Source organism: Panulirus ornatus, chromosome 65 (genome assembly GCF_036320965.1).
Source record: "Panulirus ornatus isolate Po-2019 chromosome 65, ASM3632096v1, whole genome shotgun sequence".
NCBI lineage: Eukaryota > Metazoa > Arthropoda > Malacostraca > Decapoda > Palinuridae > Panulirus > Panulirus ornatus.
The window spans coordinates 15655300-15678386 of record NC_092288.1 but is presented as its reverse complement, the minus strand read 5'-3'; the positions used below and the strand labels follow the sequence as shown (position 1 = coordinate 15678386).

Sequence of the window (23087 nt, the reverse complement as noted above, 5' to 3'; positions counted from 1 at the left end):
GACACATGCACACATTCACACTGTCTGCCTTTATTCATTCCCATCGCCACCTCGCCACACATGGAATACCATCCCCCTCCCCCCTCATGTGTGCAAGGTAGCGCTAGGAAAAGACAACAAAGGCCCCATTCGTTCACACTCAGTCTCCAGCTGTCATGCAATAATGCCCGAAACCACAGCTCCCTTTCCACATCCAGGCCCCACACAACTTTCCATGGATTACCCCAGACGCTTCACATGCCCTGATTTAATCCACTGGCAGCACGTCAACCCCGGTATACCACATTGATCCAGTTCACTCTATTCCTTGCCCGCCTTTCACCCTCCTGCATGTTCAGGCCCCGATCACTCAAAATCTTTTTCACTCCATCTTTCCACCTCCAATTTGGTCTCCCACTTCTCCTCGTTCCCTCCACCTCTGACACATATATCCTCTTGGTCAATCTTTCCTCACTCATTCTCTCCACATGCCCAAACCATTTCAAAACACCCTCCTCTGCTCTCTCCACCACGCTCTTTTTATTTCCACACATCTCTCTTACCCTTACATTACTTACTCGATCAAACCACCTCACACCACACATTGTCCTCAAACATCTCATTTCCAGCACATCCACCCTCCTGTGCACAACTCTATCCATAGCCCACGCCTCGCAACCATACAACATTGTTGGAACCACTATTCCTTCAAACATAGCCATTTTTGCTTTCCGAGATAATGTTCTCGACTTCCACACATTCTTCAAGGCTCCCAGGGTTTTTGCCCCCTCCCCCACCCTATGATTCACTTCCGCTTCCATTGTTCCATCCGCTGCCAGCTCCACTCCCAGATATCTAAAACACTTTACTTCCTCCAGTTTTTCTCCATTCAAACTTACCTCCCAGTTGACTTGACCCTCAACCCTACTGTACCTAATAACCTTGCTCTTATTCACATTTACTCTTAACTTTCTTCTTTCACACACTGCCAAACTCAGTCACCAGCTTCTGCAGTTTCTCACATGAATCAGCCACCAGCGCTCTATCATCAGCGAACAACAACTGACTCACTTCCCAAGCTCTCTCATCCCCAACAGACTGCATACTTGCCCCTCTTTCCAAAACTCTTGCATTCATCTCCCTAACAACCCCATCTATAAACAAATTAAACAACCATGGAGACATCACACACCCCTGCCGCAAACCTACATTCACTGAGAACCAATCACTTTCCTCTCTTCCTACACGTACACATGCCTTACATCCTTGATAAAAACTTTTCACTGCTTCTAACAACTTGCCTCCCACACCATATATTCTTAATACCTTCCACAGAGCATTCTTTTGTCTGTTTCCTTCGGCTACCTCGCTAATGCGGGAGACAGCAACAAAGTATGATGTGTATATATATATATATATATATATATATATATATATATATATATATATATATATACATACATACATACATACATACATATATACATACATATATATATATGTATATATATATATATATATATATATATATATATATATATATATATATATATATATATATATATATATATATATACATCATACTTTGTTGCTGTCTCCCGCATTAGTGAGGTAGCCGAAGGAAATAGACGAAAGAATGGCCCAACCCACCCACATACACATGTATATACATACACATCCTCACATGCACATATACATACCTATACATTTCAGCATATATATACATACACAAACATATACATATATACTGGTGTACATAATTCATACTCGCTGCCTTTATTCATTCCCGTCACCACCCCTCCACACATGAAATGACAACCCCTTTTCCCCCCCATATATATATTTATATATATATATATATATTAATTTATTTATTTTGCTTTGTCGCTGTCTCCCACGTTTGCGAGGTAGCGCAAGGAAACAGATGAAAGAAATGGCCCAACCCACCCCCATACACATGTATATACATACACGTCCACATACTCTAATATACATACCCATACATCTCAATGTACACATATATATACACACACAGACACATACATACATACACATGCTCACAATTCACACTGTCTGCCTTTATTCATTCCCATCGCCACCTCTCCACACATGGAATAACATCCCCCTCCCCACTCATGTGTGCGAGGTAGCGCTAGGAAAAGACAACAAAGGCCCCATTCGTTCACACTCAGTCTCTAGCTGTCATGCAATAATGCCTGAAACCACAGCTCCCTTTCCACATCCAGGCCCCACAGAAATTTCCATGGTTTACCCCAGACGCTTCACATGCCCTGATTCAATCCATTGACAGCACGTCGACCCCGGTATACCACATCGATCCAATTCACTGTATTCTTTGCCTGCCTTTCACCCTCCTGCATGTTCAGGCCCCGATCACTCAAAATCTTTTTCACTCCATATATATATATATATATATATTTTTTTTTTTTGCTTTGTCGCTGTCTCCCGCGTTTGTGAGGTAGTGCAAGGAAACAGACGAAAGAAATGGCCCAACCCACCCCCATACACATGTATATACATACGTCCACACACGCAAATATACATACCTACACAGCTTTCCATGGTTTACACCAGACGCTTCACATGCCCTGATTCAATCCACTGACAGCACGTCAACCCCGGTATACCACATCGATCCAATTCACTCTATTCCTTGCCCTCCTTTCACCCTCCTGCATGTTCAGGCCCCGATCACACAAAATCTTTTTCACTCCATCTTTCCACCTCCAATTTGGTCTCCCACTTCTCCACGTTCCCTCCACCTCCGATACATATATCCTCTTGGTCAATCTTTCCTCACTCATTCTCTCCATGTGCCCAAACCATTTCAAAACACCCTCTTCTGCTCTCTCAACCACGCTCTTTTTATTTCCACACATCTCCCTTACCCTTACGTTACTTACTCGATCAAACCACCTCACACCACATTGTCCTCAAACATCTCATTTCCAGCACATCCATATGATAGAGTTGATAGAGATGCTCTGTGGAAGGTATTAAGAATATATGGTGTGGGAGGCAAGTTGTTAGAAGCAGTGAAGAGTTTTTATCGAGGATGTAAGGCATGTGTACGTGTGGGAAGAGAGGAAAGTGATTGGTTCTCAGTGAATGTAGGTTTGCAGCAGGGGTGTGTGATGTCTCCATGGTTGTTTAATTTGTTTATGGATGGGGTTGTTAGGGAGGTGAATGCAAGAGTTTTGGAAAGAGGGGCAAGTATGAAGTCTGTTGTGGATGAGAGAGCTTGGGAAGTGAGTCAGTTGTTGTTCGCTGATGATAGAGCGCTGGTGGCTGATTCATGTGAGAAACTGCAGAAGCTGGTGACTGAATTTGGTAAAGTGTGTGAAAGAAGAAAGTTAAGAGTAAATATGAATAAGAGCAAGGTTATTAGGTACAGTAGGGTTGAGGGTCAAGTCAATTGGGAGGTAAGTTTGAATGGAGAAAAACTGGAGGAAGTAAAGTGTTTTAGATATCTGGGAGTGGATCTGGCAGCGGATGGAACCATGGAAGCGGAAGTGAATCATAGGGTGGGGGAGGGGGCGAAAATCCTGGGAGCCTTGAAGAATGTGTGGAAGTCGAGAACATTATCTCGGAAAGCAAAAATGGGTATGTTTGAAGGAATAGTGGTTCCAACAATGTTGTATGGTTGCGAGGCGTGGGCTATGGATAGAGTTGTGCGCAGGAGGGTGGATGTTTTGGAAATGAGATGTTTAAGGACAATGTGTGGTGTGAGGTGGTTTGATCGAGTAAGTAATGTAAGGGTAAGAGAGATGTGGAAATAAAAAGAGCGTGGTTGAGAGAGCAGAAGAGGGTGTTTTGAAATGGTTTGGGCACTTGGAGAGAATGAGCGAGGAAAGATTGACCAAGAGGATATATGGGTTGGAGGTGGAGGGAACGAGGAGAAGTGGGAGACCAAATTGGAGATGGAAAGATGGAGTGAAAAAGATTTTGAGTGATCGGGGCCTGAACATGAAGGAGGGTGAAAGGCGGGCAAGGAATAGAGAGAATTGGATCGATGTGGTATACCGTGGTGGACGTGCTGTCAGTGGATTGAATCAGGGCATGTGAAGCGTCTGTGGTAAACCATGGAAAGTTGTGTGGGCCCTGGATGTGGAAAGGGAGCTGTGGTTTCGGGCATTATTGCATGACAGCTAGAGACTGAGTGTGAACGAATGGGGCCTTTGTTGTCTTTTCCTAGCGCTACCTCGCACACATGAGGGGGGAGGGAGATGGTATTCCATGTGTGGCGAGGTGGCGATGGGAATGAATAAAGGCAGACAGTGTGAATTGTGTGCATGGGTATATATGTATGTGTCTGTGTGTGTATATATATGTGTACATTGAGATGTATAGGTATGTATATTTGCGTGTGTGGACGTGCATGTATATACATGTTTATAGGGGTGGGTTGGGCCATTTCTTTCGTCTGTTTCCTTGCGCTACCTCACGAACGCGGGAGACAGCGACAAAGCAAAATAAAATGAAAAAAAATATATATATGTATATGTGTGTGTGTGTGTATATGTGCGTATGTATGTGTATGTATATATATATATATATATATATATATATATATATATATATATATATATATATATATATATATATATATATATGTGTACGTGTAGGAAGAGAGGAAAGTGATTGGTTCTCAGTGAATGTAGGTTTGCAGCAGGGGTGTGTGATGTCTCCATGGTTGTTTAATTTGTTTATGGATGGGGTTGTTAGGGAGGTGAATGCAAGAGTTTTGGAAAGAGGGGCAAGTATGAAGTCTGTTGGGGATGAGAGAGCTTGGGAAGTGAGTCAGTTGTTGTTCGCTGATGATACAGCGCTGGTGGCTGATTCATGTAAGAAACTGCAGAAGCTGGTGACTGAGTTTGGTAAAGTGTGTGAAAGAAGAAAGTTAAGAGTAAATGTGAATAAGAGCAAGGTTATTAGGTACAGTAGGGTTGAGGGTCAAGTCAATTGGGAGGTAAGTTTGAATGGAGAAAAACTGGAGGAAGTAAAGTGTTTTAGATATCTGGGAGTGGATCTGGCAGTGGATGGAACCATGGAAGCGGAAGTGGATCATAGGGTGGGGGAGGGGGTGAAAATTCTGGGAGCCTTGAAGAATGTGTGGAAGTCGAGAACATTATCTCGGAAAGCAAAAATGGGTATGTTTGAAGGAATAGTGGTTCCAACAATGTTGTATGGTTGCGAGGCGTGGGCTATGGATAGAGTTGTGCGCAGGAGGATGGATGTGCTGGAAATGAGATGTTTGAGGACAGTGTTTGGTGTGAGGTGGTTTGATCGAGTAAGTAACGTAAGGGTAAGAGAGATGTGTGGAAATGAAAAGAGCGTTGTTGAGCGAGCAGAAGAGGGTGTTTTGAAATGGTTTGGGCACGTGGAGAGAATGAGTGAGGAAAGATTGACCAAGAGGATATATGTGTCGGAGGTGGAGGGAACGAGGAGAAGTGGGAGACTAAATTGGAGGTGGAAAAATGGAGTGAAAAAGATTTTGTGTGATCGGGACCTGAACATGCAGGAGGGTGAAAGGAGGGCAAGGAATAGAGTGAATTGGATCGATGTGGTATACCGGGGTCGACGTGCTGTCAGTGGATTGAATCAGGGCATATGAAGCGTCTGGGGTAAACCATGGAAAGCTGTGTAGGTATGTATATTTGCGTGTGTGGACGTATGTATATACATGTGTATGGGGGTGGGTTGGGCCATTTCTTTCGTCTGTTTCCTTGTGCTACCTCGCAAATGCGGGAGACAGCGAAAAAGCAAAAAAAAAAAAAAAAGAAAATATATATATATATATATATATATATATATATATATATATATATATATATATATATATATATATATATATATATATATTTTATTTATTTTAGTATACATAAGTATACTTATGTAAGTAGGAGAGATGGCCAGAGAGCGATATTGGATTACGTGTTAATTGACAGGCGTGTGAAAGAGAGACTTTTGGATGTTAATGTGCTGAGAGGTGCAACTGGAGGGATGTCTGATCATTATCTTGTGGAGGCTAAGGTGAAGATTTGTATGGGTTTTCAGAAAAGAAGAGTGAATGTTAGGGTGAAGAGGGTGGTGAGAGTAAGTGAGCTTGGGAAGGAGACCTGTGTGAGGAAGTACCAGGAGAGACTGAGTACAGAATGGAAAAAGGTGAGAAGAATGGAAGTAAGGGGAGCGGGGGAGGAATTTGATGTATTTAGGGAATCAGTGATAGATTGCACAAAAGATGCTTGTGGCATGAGAAGAGTGGGAGGTGGGTTGATTAGAAAGGGTAGTGAGTGGTGGGATGAAGAAGTAAGAGTATTAGTGAAAGAGAGATATATATATATATATATATATATATATATATATATATATATATAGAGAGAGAGAGAGAGAGAGAGAGAGAGAGAGAGAGAGAGAGAGAGAGAGAGAGAACGAGGCCAGGTGAGGATATTCTCTCAGAGGCCCAATCCTCTGTTCTTAACGCTACCTTGCTAACGCGGGAAATGGCGAATAGTATGAAAGAAAAAAGATGTACATATTCATACATTTATTTATATATTTATTATACTTTCTCGCTGTCTCCTGCTTTAGTGAGGTAGTGCAAGGAAACAGACAAAAGAATGGCCTAACCCACCCACATACACATGTATATACATAAGCGCCTACATACACACACACACACACACACATATATATATATATATATATATATATATATATATATATATATATATATATATATATATATATATATTTTTTTTTTTCACACGATTCGCCATTTCCCGCGTTAGCGAGTTAGCGTTAAGAACAGAGGACTGAGCCTTTGAGGGAATATCCTCACTTAGCCCCCTTCTCTGTTCCTTCTTTTGGAAAATTAAAAACGAGAGGGGAGGATTTCCAGCCCCCCGCTCCCTTCCCTTTTAGTCGCCTTCTACGACACGCAGGGAATACGTGAGAAGTATTCTTTCTCCCCTATCCCCAGGGATAAATATATATATATATATATATATATATATATATATATATATATATATATATATATATATATATATATATATTCTGGGAGCCTTGAAGAATGTGTGGAAGTCGAGAACATTATCTCGGAAAGCAAAAATGGGTATGTTTGAGGGAATGGTGGTTCCAACAATGTTGTATGGTTGCGAGGCGTGGGCTATAGATAGAGTTGTGCGCAGGAGGATGGATGTGCTGGAAATGAGATGTTTGAGGACAATGTGTGGTGTGAGGTGGTTTGATCGAGTAAGTAACGTAAGGGTAAGAGAGATGTGTGGAAATAAAAAGAGCGTGGTTGAGAGAGCAGAAGAGGGTGTTTTGAAATGGTTTGGGCACATGGAGAGAATGAGTGAGGAAAGATTGACCAAGAGGATATATGTGTCGGAGGTGGAGGGAACGAGGAGAAGAGGGAGACCAAATTGGAGGTGGAAAGATGGAGTGAAAAAGATTTTGTGTGATCGGGGCCTGAACATGCAGGAGGGTGAAAGGAGGGCAAGGAATAGAGTGAATTGGAGCGATGTGGTATACAGGGGTTGACGTGCTGTCAGTGGATTGAATCAAGGCATGTGAAGCGTCTGGGGTAAACCATGGAAAGCTGTGTAGGTATGTATATTTGCGTGTGTGGACGTGTGTATGTACATGTGTATGGGGGGGGGTTGGGCCATTTCTTTCGTCTGTTTCCTTGCGCTACCTCGCAAACGCGGGAGACAGCGACAAAGTATAAAAAAAAAAAAAAAAAAAAAAAAATATATATACACTTATACTTTTCAACGTATACGTTCTTATACACAGACATGTACATATTCACACATGCTGCCTTCAGACATTTCTGCCACACATGAAATTACCCCCCCCCCCCCCCACTTGCACGTGAGGTAGCTCTAGGTAAAAACAACAAAGGCCACAATCGTTCACACTCAGTCTCTAGCTGTCATGTATAGTGCGCCAAAACCACAGCTCCCTTTCCACATCCAGGCCCCACAAAACTTTCCATGGTTTACCCCAGACACTTCACATGCCCTGGTTCAATCCATCGACAGCATGTTGACCCCAGTATACCACATCATTCCAATCACTCTATTCCTTGCATGCCTTTCACCCTCATGCATGTTCAGGCCCTGATCACTCAAAATCTTTTTCACTCTATCCTTTCTATGGCCCATGCCTTACAACCATATACATTGTTAGAACCACTATTTCTTCAAACATACCTATTTTTGCTCTCCGAGATAATGTTCTTGCCTTCCACACATTTTTCAACGCTCCCAGAACGTTCACCCCCCACCCCACCCCCACCCTACCGTGTGATTCACTTCTGCTTCCATTGTTCCATCCGCTGCCAAATCCACTCCCAGATATCTAAAACACTTCACTTTCTCCAGTTTTCCCCCTTTAAACTTACCTCCCAATTTACTTCTCTCTCAACCCTACTGAACCTAATAACCTTACTCTTATTCACATTTACTCTCAGCTTTCATCTTTCACACACCTTACCAAACTTAGTCATCAACTTCTGCAGTTTCTCACCTGAATCAGCTATCAGCGCTGTATCATCGGCAAACAAAAACTGACTCACTTCCCAAGCCCTCTCATCCAGACTTCATATTTGCCCCTCTCTCCAAAACTCTTGCATTCACCACCCTAACCACCCCATCCGTAAACATTTTAAACAACCATGGGGACATCACATGCCCCTGCCACAGACTGACATTCACTAGGAACCAATCACTCTCCTCTCTTCTTACTCGTACACATGCCTTACATCTTGGTAAAAGCTTTAAACTGCTTCTAGCGGCTTACCTCCCACCCCATATTATCTTAATACCTTCCACAGAGCATCTCTGTCAACCTTATCATATGCCTTCTCCAGATCGTTAAATGCCACATACAAATCCATCTGTTTTTCTAAGCATTTCTCACACACATTCTTCAAAGCAAACATCTGATTCACACATCCTCTACCACTTCTGAAACCACACTGCTCCTCCCCTATCTGATGCTCTGTACCTGCCTTAACCCTCTCAATCAATACCCTCCCATACAGTTTTCCAGGAATACTCAACAAACATATGTCCCTGTAGCTTGAACACTGATCTTTATCCCCTTTGCCTTTGTACAGTAGCACTATGCATACATTCCACCAATCATCAGGCATCTCACCATCATCCATACATACATTGAGTATCCTTACAAGCAGTCAACACCACAGCTACCCCCTTTCTTATTAAATTCAACTGCAGTACCATCCAAAGCAGCCGCCTTGCCGGATTTCATCTTCTGCAAAGCTTTCAATACCTCGTCTCTCTTAACGAAACCATTCTCTCTGACCCTCTTACTTCACACACTACCCAGAACAAAACATCCTATATCTGCCACTCTGTCATCACATACATTAAACAAACCTTCAAAATACTCCATCTCCTGCTCATTTCATCACTACCTGTTATCACATCCTCCATTGCCCCCTTCGCCAATGTTCACATTTGTTCTCTTTTCTTATGCACGTTATTTACCTCCTTCTGAAACATCTTTTTATCCTTCGACTCTCATTTGCTTCCTTTTTCAACCCTTGCACCTTCCTCTTGACCTCCTTCCACTTTCTTTTATACTTCTAGTCATTTGCTCTCCTTTCTTGTAAGTATTGTCCAAACACCTCGTTTTTCTTTTTCTCTAATAACTTTACTTCTTCATCCCACCACTCACTACCCTTTGTAGTTCGCTCAATTCCCTCCTTTCTCATGCCATATGCATATTTTGCACTTGCCATCAGTGTTTCCCCTGAATACATTTCATTTCTCGCCTGCTCCTTTCATGGCATTTGCTCTCACCTTTGTCATTCTACACTGAAAATCTCTTGGTACTTCCTCACACAAGTGTCCTTTCCAAGTTCACTTATTCTCGCCACTCCCATCTCTCCAACATTTTCTCATCTTTTTTGAAAACTTCTACAAATCTTCACCTTCCAGATAGTGATCAGGCATCCCACCAGCTGCCCTTCTCAGCACATCAACATCCCAAAGTCTCTCTTTTACACGCTTTTCAATTAACACATAATATAATATTCCCCTCTGACCATCTCTCCTTCTCACATACGTATACTTATGTATATCTTTCTTTAAACCAGGTATTCCCGATCGCCAATCTTTTTTTGAGCACACAAATCCACAAGCTCTTCACCATTTCCATTCATGACACTGAATACCCCATGTACATGTTGTACTCTCACCTGCCACATTACTCACCTTTGCATTTAAATCTCCCATTACTAATACCCAGTCATGTACAATAAAACTACTGACACACTCACTAACTGTTTTTTCATACTGATCACCATTTCCTTTGTTAGTGAGATAGCACCAGGGAGATACGATGAAAGGCTACATGAACTCTCATCCATTCTCTAGTTATCTTGTGCAGTGCACCAAAACCACAGCTCCTCATCCACAACTAGCCCACACAGACCTTTCCATGGTTTACCCCAGATTCTTAATATGCCCTGGTTCAGTCCATTGACATCACCACAATCATTGTATGTCATATTGTTCCAGTTCACTCTATCCAGTGCACACCTTTCACCCTCCTTCATGATCAGGCCCTGATCACTCAGAGTCTTTTCCATTTCATTCTTCCATGTCCAATTTGGTCTCCCTATTTTCCTTGTTTCTCTGCTAATGACACATATATCCTCTTTGTCAATCTTTCCTTACTTATTCTTTCAACATGTCCAAACAATTTCAGTACTCCCTCTTCAGCTTTCTGAGCCATACTTTTTATTACCTAATCTCTCTCTCTTACCTTTTTATTACTTACTAAATTAAACCACCTCATGCCATATATTGTCCTCAGACATTTCAATTCCAAGATATCCATCCTCCCAAAACCCATAACACATCAGATAATACTGTCTGTCCCCCACTTATGACCTCTGTGACTTACGACCATCCATACATATGACCGAGGGTGAAGGCATGTACAGAGCATCAGATTGGGGAAGAGCAGTGTGGTTTCAGAAGTGGTAGAGGATGTGTGGATCAGGTGTTTGCTTTGAAGAATGTATGTGAGAAATACTTAGAAAAGCAAATGGATTTGTATGTAGCATTTATGGATCTGGAGAAGGCATATGATAGAGTTGATAGAGATGCTCTGTGGAAGGTATTAAGAATATATGGTGTGGGAGGCAAGTTGTTAGAAGCAGTGAAAAGTTTTTATCGAGGATGTAAGGCATGTGTACGTGTAGGAAGAGAGGAAAGTGATTGGTTCTCAGTGAATGTAGGTTTGCGGCAGGGGTGTGTGATGTCTCCATGGTTGTTTAATTTGTTTATGGATGGGGTTGTTAGGGAGGTGAATGCAAGAGTTTTGGAAAGAGGGGCAAGTATGAAGTCTGTTGGGGATGAGAGAGCTTGGGAAGTGAGTCAGTTGTTGTTCGCTGATGATACAGCGCTGGTGGCTGATTCATGTGAGAAACTGCAGAAGCTGGTGACTGAGTTTGGTAAAGTGTGTGAAAGAAGAAAGTTAAGAGTAAATGTGAATAAGAGCAAGGTTATTAGGTACAGTAGGGCTGAGGGTCAAGTCAATTGGGAGGTGAGTTTGAATGGAGAAAAACTGGAGGAAGTGAAGTGTTTTAGATATCTGGGAGTGGATCTGGCAGTGGATGGAACCATGGAAGCAGAAGTGGATCATAGGGTGGGGGAGGGGGCGAAAATTCTGGGAGCCTTGAAGAATGTGTGGAAGTCGAGAACATTATCTCGGAAAGCAAAAATGGGTATGTTTGAAGGAATAGTGGTTCCAACAATGTTGTATGGTTGCGAGGCGTGGGCTATGGATAGAGTTGTGCGCAGGAGGATGGATGTGCTGGAAATGAGATGTTTGAGGACAATGTGTGGTGTGAGGTGGTTTGATCGAGTAAGTAACGTAAGGGTAAGAGAGATGTGTGGAAATAAAAAGAGCGTGGTTGAGAGAGCAGAAGAGGGTGTTTTGAAATGGTTTGGTCACATGGAGAGAATGAGTGAGGAAAGATTGACCAAGAGGATATATGTGTTGGAGGTGGAGGGAACGAGGAGAAGAGGGAGACCAAATTGGAGGTGGAAAGATGGGGTGAAAAAGATTTTGTGTGATCGGGGCCTGAACATGCAGGAGGGTGAAAGGAGGGCAAGGAATAGAGTGAATTGGAGCGATGTGGTATACCGGGGTTGACGTGCTGTCAGTGGATTGAATCAAGGCATGTGAAGTGTCTGGGGTAAACCATGGAAAGCTGTGTAGGTATGTATATTTGCGTGTGTGGACGTATGTATATACATGTGTATGGGGGTGGGTTGGGCCATTTCTTTTGTCTGTTTCCTTGCGCTACCTTGCAAACGCGGGAGACAGCGACAAAGCCAAAAAAAAAAAAAAAAAAAAAAATCAAACTTGGTCATATGCCTGCCAGTGCTAATGGCTGAGTGTGGAAGGTAGTGACTGTCAGACGATATCCCAGCATTGTGTACATTGCATCTCTCTCCATCCTCCTCCTCAGTTACCATTCATACAGTGCATATTGTTCAAGTGAATGTGATGAATTTTTATGTTGGATTAAACCGTTTCTGCATTAGACCCAAAGAAGATGACAAACAAGAGGAAAACTCATCGCATGCTGATAGATCTGGCAAGAAGCTGAGGAAGATGCTCAATTTGGAACCGAAGATATAGGTAATCATCCAATATGATGGAGGAAAAAAGTTAATGTGATTGCACATGATCTACATTTGTCCCTTTCATTGGTATCCATAGTTGTAAAGGACAAAGAAAAAATATGTGAAGCAGTGAAAGGTTCAGCAAGTATGAAGTCTACTGTAATAACAAAGCAATGACAAGGGCCCATCCACAAAATGGAAAGTTGTTGATTCTGTGGATGGATGATCAAATAAAAAATTGTATACCACTAAGCCTACTAACAATTCTGGCAAAGGCTGGAAGTCTTTTCAAGATTTTGAAGGAACGAGTGGGCAAGGACTACATTGCGAACTTCACAGCAAGTCATGGTTGGCTTAATAGTTTTAAGAGAAGATATAGCTTGCACAGTGTTCAAGTCACAGGTGAAGTGCTGACAGAAGAGCTGCTGAAAAGGTAAAAAATAAACCAAAGATTTTTTCTTAACCATAGTGTGACTTAAGAAAAATATCAGTTCATAAAACTGGTTAAACAAAAATGAGATAATCTTGATAGAACTTGTATAATGAAGAAATAAAAGTGAAATGTGAACTAAAGAATCTTGAATTAAAGGTAAAATGAAACCACAGAATCATATGATAAGGCTGGTTAATGAAAAATGAGATAATCATGATAGAAATTGAGTAGGGTTAAAGAACGCTGTACAGGCATACGAATTCTACATGCCATGCTGACATACGTCCGACTTATGTTCATTTCAGGGTCCGACTAATTTGTCAGAATGGAACTCGGATGTATGCCGTGGATAGATAGCATTTAGACTACTGTACCTTCAAACATAGCAAATTTGCCCTCCCAGATAAGGATGTCTGTTTCCACACATTCTTAAACTCTCCTAGAACCTTCGCCCACCCTCTATCTATCTATATATGTGATGCCCATTCCCTCTGGGAACTACCATTAAGGAGTGGTCGTGGCAAAAGTCTCCACATATCCCTTTTCCTGCATTCCTGCCTTGCATACACCATTTCATGCATTCTTCCACTATATCTCTCCCTCCAGTAGTCCTCCACCCTATTTGCCCATGTTACAGGTGGTCTTCCATTCACATAATCCCCTTTAATTTTACTATCATACACTCTCCTTGTAAACTCCCAGTCTTGCATTCTTTCAGTTGCCAACACTTTTACCTGTCCATTCTTCCCTACACCATACCCCCACTTCTCCCTGTTCCTCATCCACACCAGAACTGCAAAGTGGTGAGAGTCTCCAAAGAATCCTCTCACAACTCTAGCATCTAGCACAGCCTTTCTCAATCTTTCATCCACTGCAACATAATCAAAGTCTTTTGTTCTTTTCTTCCATCATTCCTCATCCATGTATATCTGTGGATCATCTTGTGCTGAAAAAATGTGTTTGCAGGGAGTGACCCCCTCTCAGCACAAATATCCACAAGATAACTTCTATTCTCATTTACTTCAGGCACTCCATACATACCAACTATCTCCAACTATCCTCCCTCATCTGTGCTATGACTCACTTCCATTTCCATGATTCTTTTTGCTGCCATGTCTACTCCCAGGTATCTGAAACACTTCACTTCCTTCAGTTTTACTCCATTCAAACTCACTTGAATGTATACCCCAACTAATCTGCACCTCAACCCTACTAAATCAAATAACCTTGCTTTAATTTAAAGTCACTCTCAACTTCCTCCTTTCAGAGACTTTTCCAAACTTCCACAAATTTTTGCAATTTCTCACTCAAATCTGCCACCACCATAAGCAAACAATAAATGACTTCCCAGTTCCTCTCAACACCTACAAACTGCATACTTGCCTCTCTGTCCAGGATTCTTGCATTTACATCCTTTAATCCAACATCCATAAACAAATTAAACAGCCATGGTGACATCACACACACCTTGCCTTCTTCTCACAGCTCTACTCACTAATATTCATAAGTCTCACCAACTATCACTCCCTCATTTATGCTATGACTCATTTCCATTTCCATGATTCTCTCTATCAACCTTGTCATATGCCTTCTCCAGATCCATGAATGCCACATACAAAACCATCTATTTCCTTCAGTATTTCTTGTTCACATTCTTTTCAGCAAACACCTGATACAAACATCCTCAACCATTTTTGAAACCACACTACTTCTTCCCAGTCTGATGCTCTGTACATACCTTCATCCCCTCAATCACTAACCTTTCATACAACTTGCCTGGTACATGCAGTCTCTGTAGTATGAACACTCATCTTTATTCCCATTGCCTTTATACATTGGCATTTTATGGGCATTCCACCAATCCTCAGGCACCTCACCATAATTCATACATTGGAAATCTTAACTTACCAATTAACAACACGTGTATTCACTCCCTTCCTTGACAAATTCAACTACAGTACCATCAACTCCAGCCACCATGCTGCATTTCATCTTGCATAAGGCCTTCACCACATCTCTTCTCTCTGCCAAACCATTCTATGACTCTCTCACTTTGTATATCACTCTGACCCAAACACCCTATATCTGCCACGCTATCATTGAACTCTTTCATCAATCCTTCAAAATGCTTACTCCCTATCCTCACTTATCACTGCCTGTTACTACTTTCCTTACTGCTTTCCCTTTTGCCCCTTTCACTGGTGTTCCTATATGTTTTTTTTTTTTTTTTTTTTCACATTATTAACCTCCCTCCAAAACATCATCATCTTCTCCCTAAAGATTACTGATACTTGCTCCCTCCAAGTCTCATTTTGCCATCTTTGTCAACTCCGGTATATATACTTTTTCATCTAAGCAGGCAGAAAATTTTCATTAGTATGCTGTTTATTAAAGATAAATGCATATTCACCATTAACTAGCTTTGTTTTAATTTTCACAGTTTTACTCATGACAATTTACTTCATCAGATAGGGTATGAATTATGTATCATGTGTTCATTTTCACTCTGTTTTTAAAAGTCTTGAGATGTTTTGGGCATGTGAATACTGCCCATCTTTAGTCAAATTGCTTAAGAATGATAAAATGCTATATAGCACAGAAAAAACAGGAATGGTTTACATCTTGCTATGTTATGGATGAGAACAGCAACTTAGGTAATATGTTCCCTTGAGGTTCATGCTTGGTAGTGTGGTCAGTAGTGATTAAATTTGATGGGTCATTTGATGGGTCTCTGCTTCTGGGTAAGTCACATAGATGTGGAGAGTGGGCTCATTTAGGATATAGTTAAGAATTGTTGTAGGGCCCTATATTGTCCTGTACTTTGATGATATATGAAGGAATTATATTATGAATATGGCTTTCATTTTATCTTGTAGGATCATGGCAATCTTCCATTATTGTGTTTTGAGTAAGATGCTGTTGAATGAAATTTATATTGTGTCCCATAATGAAAAGTTTTTGTAAGCTCTACTTAGGTAAGCTCTGATAATGCTTAAGTTGTACCTCGGGGGCACTCATATCCAGCATTCAGGCACTTTTCCGAGCCAGTAGACCTATGGTGGACCATATTGTGATATTCACCATTATGAGCCTATGTCTGAATCAAGAAAGGGGGGGAGGGGACCTTTATGTTCACACCTAACTTATGGGTGAATCTCAGGACAGGTGTATCATCCATAGCCTTCTTTAAGTTTCTTAAGGTGCTCTTTGTTCCTAAGGGCAACATAAGTGTCAGCAGTGTATCATCAGTGAGTAGTCTGATAGCTATAGTAAGGCAGCATATGCATGTAAAAAATGTTAGGCTAAAAACAGTTTCACAAACCAGTTGTTATCATAGACATTTATGCATTAGCAGTAGCACACATCTCATCAAATTCAGGTTGTAATGGTGAGCTTGTTAGAATTTGTGTAGAGCAATATTTTTTGAAGAAATTCATGTGATAAGCTCATTGATTAAAATTTTTATGCACTTGCAGTAGCACACATCTCAATGACTTGCTTTTTAATGATGAAGTTATTATAGTATTTACTGTTTGGTGTATATGATATTATAGAGTAAACATTTATGAACATGTGCATATAGAAAGTGGAGAAAGGCCAAAATCAGCACTTGCATTGAGTATCATTGTTTTTATAAATGCACTAGCAGGAGCATCTACCTCAACATTCTTGCTTTTTACCAATGAAGTTGTTATATTTACTGTTTATTGTATGCAGTATTTTATGAACAAGTGCACAAAAAAATTGTAATACCAGAAACACTTTGATATCCTGCATGTGAACAAACATGCTTCATAATGGAGGTGATATTATAGCATTTACTGTGTTGTACACATTAAGTGTTCATTTACAGCACATTCACTTAAAATCAATGTAAGATCAAAAACAGCATCAAAAGTTGATTATTTTTGTAATTTATGCACTCGCTAGAGCTTACATACAATCAAACTTGCTCCGTAATGGTTAAGTTGTTAAAATATGAAGTGTTTGATGTATATGAAAGTATAAAGCAGTGTACTAACAGATACATCTAAAGAACAACACAAAGCCAAACACAGCATTTCAAATTGATCTGTATTATAAACATTTATGCTCTGGCTCGGTGACTGTTGTAAGAGTGTAGTTTCTGCTTGGGACCTCACACCATCTCGTAGGATCATGCATCAGACATGAAACTGACTCTTTATTTCACTCTTATTCAGTACATTTTTTTCTCTTCTCAGTGCACTATCACAATATATATTTTTTTCAAAAATCAAAGATTATCTTGACACATCAGATGGCAAATGTAGTTTTATCTCTACAGTGTTTGGATTAATACCCTCCAAACTGGATACCTTTGGAGTGGCTGACTGGGTGTGGTGGAACATGTTCAAACAGAGCTAATTATTGACTTACCATAATCCAACCTTACCCACCCATACCTTTTTACCCTTTTGTCTTTTTGACAGGTCAAGGTAACATTTCATGACCAACCTACTAGTCCATCAGCCTCCAACACACTACAACCTCCATTTACCATGTGAACACTTGATCTCACAATACCTCTCACTGCTCTCTCCTCTCCATAAGCACTTATTGTCTGACCAGCTGCAGTATCTATCATCATAATGTTTAACACAAATGAAATAAAATTTATTTGGAGGACACTGTAGTGACATTATACAATATTGCTACAAATACTGCTCATACTATGACAGCAACTTTCTATGGTGGTGAAATCAGTCTTAGCTACATTACATGGAGCATTGCAACTGGCCCACTGCAGTTATTGCTTTCAGCAACTGACAGTAAACTCTTGTGGCCTCCTGTAACTGGCTTACATTTCTGGTCAGAGGTCAGCAGTTGTATACTTCTGAACTGAAAGACAAAAGGCCCCACCTCACTGACTTCTGCCAATGAGCAAGCCTGTATGGTTCCTAAGGGGTCATAGTGATCTACTTAGACAGCCTTCGTTGTGACATTACCACTCACAGAGGGGCCTGGCCTTGCATAAATACTGTTGCATTTGTCACCGGTGTCAACAAAGCAATCGACTTAAGATCACAAGTGCCTAGATAGTCTTCGCTGTATGACTTAAGACTGTGTGACATCATTAGCAGCACACTCCCAACTTCTCATCTTTGTAGTAGGGCTCTGTAGTGCCTTATTTCTCTTGGCCTACTCCAGTGGAACTCCTTGTGACCATCATCAGTGCTGTGCTGTTCTGTTATCCTTCCCCCTCCAGCACAATCTGGCAACATTTGTATTTGCTCTGATGTATGGAACCACATCTGCCTCTTATTTCCTGCACTGACAACAAGGCTTTGGGATATTGGTATTTCTTATTTCCTTAGGCTGCATAACCTTGGAACCTTGCCTTGCCACCACTCCTCTTGCTGCACCTTGAAACCCAGACAACTGTGTACATCCTATGGGACTTCTGCCTCAACTGTTCTACTTCAACACATTAGGACACCTACTATGCCTGCAAGTCTTGTTTCACCATACCTCATTTGACCTCTCCTTATCATAATCATTCCTGTACCACACGTACTAGCTCATTACCTTCTGTTCACTCTCGGTAAAACACCATGTTTTTTGTTATTTGCATTTTGATACCCCTCTTTCAGTCTTCACCTTCGCAAAAGAAAATGTTCTTAATATATCAGTCCCTAAAGTTCTCCATCATCTTAGGGTTATATCCATGAAAATGAGGAAATGGGAGATATTGGAAGTTTCAGTTACAAGAGCTTTCTCGTAAGATTAATACCAGATGATAAAGCTTTTAATGTGCACAGCTTTAGTTTCCTTATATTTTATATACTGCAATGTTAACATAGATACCAATTTATATTTTTTCAATAGCCTTCTTAAGTTTCAGTCTTCTCTCTCCGAGGCATTGTTCACTTTTTCCACCCCATGCAGATAAGAATGGTGTAAAGTTGAGATCATTAGCTACTTGCTTTTCTTGCAATGCATGATAGTCACAGAACTGATGAAAAAAGTTATGCTATTAGTCTTTAAAATGTTTTAAAGGTAGACAGTTTAAGGAATAGTTTGATTAGTAAGACATTTGGGGAGTATGAACATATATTTTTATATTGGATTTATTGACAGTGAGTGGCATTCAGTCCTCCATAAGACAGCTTACTTATGCAGAGTTTTCCAGAGACAGGATCTTACAAAGGTTGATTTACCTTATAGAGCCTGTACCTGTAGTTCATAGAGATGGTGTAAACAAATTTGTCACAGTACTGAAATGGAGGAAATTAGGTATATGAAAAAGAAAGAGATAAGAGGAACTTTTGAAGTAGTTAGACTGAAGTGTTCTTTTCTTGAGACAAAGTGGATTAATGGAATTGAATACACCTGAATTCAAACAGCAACAGACCACTGGGTCCTAATGAGACTGTTTGTGATAGTGGAGTTTAGAAAGTCTTTGATTAATGCAGTAGGAATAGAAAGACTTCAAGATTATTCAGAGGAAGACTCGTAAACTTAATTGGCATAGTGAATGACAGATGCTATTTTTAAGTAGGTTATTGTGGATTATTGTGAAGTATTGTAGACAGGTAGAGTATGAAAAGAGAAATGTGAGATGAGAGAACTTTTTTGTTTTGCTCTGAATTTTTTATCTAAGCACACAGTTTGATCCTAACGGTATTATATGTCACTTCTGGGTCATATGATTGTAGACTAAGATAAAGTTGAGGAGATTGCTAGATCACCAAAGAGCTTAATATTTATAAGGTGCCAGGAATGATACTGGAGAAGTTAGGAAGTATGTGATATGAAGGAATTGTCAGAAATAAAAGATGAAGAGGTAAAGAGTAAGAAGAATTTTATCCAATAGTGTCGATCATAATGCTAATTTCTGTAAGAGGAATACATAGGCATAACTGTGTGAAAAAGTTGGATAGCAGTGTAATTACAATAGAATTTTTGTGCAAAGGAAAGAGATTTTTTTTTCATTTATTTGTAGACTTGGAAGAATGAATAAATTGTGAAATTAGGAAGATGGAATACAGAGGGCATAGGTTGAGAAAACAAAGAATATTATGTTGAAGCAGATTGGGTATGTATAAATAATAGATGTGTGAATGGAGAGAAAGAGGAAGGGGAAGACTGAATAATGTACAGGATCAGGATTAGATGATCTTTGGTTGAAAAGGGGTGCATACTTGGAAGAGTGTCTTGGTTGAAAGGGGATGTACACTTGGAAGAGTGTCTTGGTATATTGCAGGATTAGGGATCCATAGTGGAGAGACTTGATGGACAACCCCTGTGGATATTAGAAGATAGTGTATTGCATATAATCAAGAACATAGAATCATCCTGTAGAAATTTTAAAAGAAATTGATGATCTGCCTTTTAACTTGTTTATTGAGCCACTTCTATAGTGTAAGGATGCAAGTAGAATTAAACTGTTTCACTTGCATGATAGTCTTACTGATGTGCAGAGTTATTTTGTAAATTTTTTAGTATTGTTGATTTGCCCTTATCTCTGTGATCAAATATTATTTAGAAGATTCTGCTTGTATAGCTATACTTTTCGTACAGGGAGGGACATTTATGATGTAAACAGACAGAGCTAGAATAGGCAGGTGCTTCTGTAATTTTACCATTGGAAAAGTTCTTAGAGGAAGCTGCAAATATCCTGTGAGACATAATTTTGTCTATCTGTTTTTAGTAAAAAATCTGCCTGCATCACCTTTATTTTGTGGAAGCATCTTGAGTAGATATTGAAAGATAACCCTATTTCTTTGTACATTGAAACATTTACCCCTTTTTGTTGTTAAATGTATTGCATGGCAGCATTAATACACCACACAGTCCTTAACTTCAATATTATTCTAGTTTTTAACCAACCCAAATAATATTCAGTTTCATGGTCAGTCATCTTGTTATTGTCAATGCACTCCCAGCCTGCCTTTCTCCTCTTCAGTATTGAAATGTATCATGATAGTTGAAGCATTAATAATGTTAATATGATCCAGAAGATATTGATGTTACCTCATATGTGCATACAGCATGGCATTTTCTCTCTCTCAGGCACATTTTACTCCAAATTTAGCGCAATAGAATCAGGAGGACCAATGAGAGAAAGTATTGGAGAAGTCTCTCAGCGTGCATGGAAATTGCGTATGAAAATGTGGATATGGAGTAAGAGATAAGCCATTAGATTGTCAATTGTTGTGGTAACTACTTGTAAGGATGTGAGATTAGATGGCAATTTAAGAAAATAGTTCCAGAATGACACAGATAATATGTTTCAGTTATTTAAAGTTGAATGATATGGAAGAATTACTGAGAGTATGTATTTGGGTGAAATAACTTTATTAAAAAAGGTTAAGGTGAATTGGAAAAACATATTGTGAGGAAGAATGTGGTGGAAGGTTATCAGCATAGGTGAATGTACAGAGGCTTTTTGTTGTTATACCCAGATTCCTGTAAAGATACCATTTCTCTGACCATTGAAATAATCTGTTGAATATGAATGAATAGATTTAGTTTTTTGGTGTACTATCTTACTGTGCATCACAGTTCTTATCCCATGTGGACTTCAGTTTTTATTATTAGATTTTTCATGACTTATTAGAAAGTAGATTTTTTAACAATATCTTGAGAGATATATTAGTGGTGTTAGGTGCACTCATGGCTGTATTATACTTTTGAAACTAGGAAAACAAATGTTTGTATAACACTGTTACAGATTTATTATTCCTGTTATCATTATCTACAGGAGTTAGTGGACTCTGTCGTCAATGGAAATGTAGATCCAACAGTTAAACGTCAGAGAGTAGACGGCACTCCTTCTTGGCTAACTCACCTATCAGGCTCAACTGACCCTGTCACAGTCAAGTTGCTTTGTGGTGCTGATCTCTTAGAATCTTTTGCTCGCCCAGGGCTTTGGAAAGATGAAGATGTGAGTATTTCATATAATTGCATTCTTATGATGTCAGACTCTAGTTACATGCATTCACATAATCCTTCAAATTAAATGTGTGTACAGTAAAAATGCCTTGTGTAATTTGGACAATGAAAATTTGAAATAAACTTCTGTTGAAAATAGAACTTGAAGATTAATTTGAAAAGGGAAACTTTGGCCAATTGGTTACAAATGAGAAAAAGGTGGAAAGTATTGAATCTGGAATTTTGGAATGATATAAGATGTAACAGAAAAGAATGCAGGATAGGATTTAAGGGAGCTTTTGAGACAAGAATGAGAATAGAAAATGGTTAGTTACGTTCATATGATTTCAAGATATTTTTGGAAAACAAATTATTATGCTTGAATTTATTACATTTATGGATGAACAAAAAAGAAATAGAGGTTGAACCTAAAGAAGCTACACTGCTGTCACAGTATTTTACATAAGAGACTCAGAAATTGTGCAAATCTCAGTTGTGCAAATTTCAGTCCATTACTTTTCAATTTGATACTGGATAGGGTAAATCTCAGTTGTGCAAATTTCAGTCCATTACTTTTCAGTTTGAATACTGGATAGGGACTGAAGGCCTATTAGTTGGTTTTCTTATGGTGGGTTGGAGTGTTATAGTTCATTGAACTTAGCAATGGGTACGGAAACATGAGTGACAGTAACAATGTTTTATTCAAGTGATATACATATGAGGTGAGGTAGATGATGGAGCCAGGGCATAGTGATACCAGAGATGAAGGATTGTGGATCCAGGGCATAGTGAAAGAAGAGGCGTGGGATTGTGTCATCAGAAGTCATCAGGAGGAATACAAGCAATGGGTAGTGGTGACCTAAGGCCTACCTGAGTTTGTGTCATAACAGGATACATCAAGGTGCTAGTTAGCAGACTTGTGTGTATATCAACCAAGTTGAGAGCTCAACTGACTTCCTTCGGTGATGGCCTGGTTTAGAAGATCTTGACTGGGAGGTTAGGTCACAAAGGCAGTCTGGGAGAGGTTTTCCCCAAAGGGAATAGATGTCACTGATTGGTGCAACTGAAAGTCTCAGACT

General features: G+C 40.0%; 2 protein-coding genes across 2 annotated transcripts in view; both read left to right on the top strand.

The window, feature by feature from the left end:
• Nucleotides 1-23087, top strand: part of Nmnat (nicotinamide mononucleotide adenylyltransferase) — a 217627-nt gene that overhangs the window by 47513 nt on the left and 147027 nt on the right. Inside the window, exon 7 of the mRNA XM_071657919.1 lies at nt 21839-22021. Coding sequence (XP_071514020.1) covers nt 21839-22021 — 183 coding nt within the window. The remainder of the gene's footprint in view (nt 1-21838; nt 22022-23087) is intronic.
• LOC139746557 (prenylcysteine oxidase 1-like) overlaps nt 1-23087 on the top strand; it is a 631496-nt gene that overhangs the window by 576677 nt on the left and 31732 nt on the right. The window lies entirely within an intron of this gene.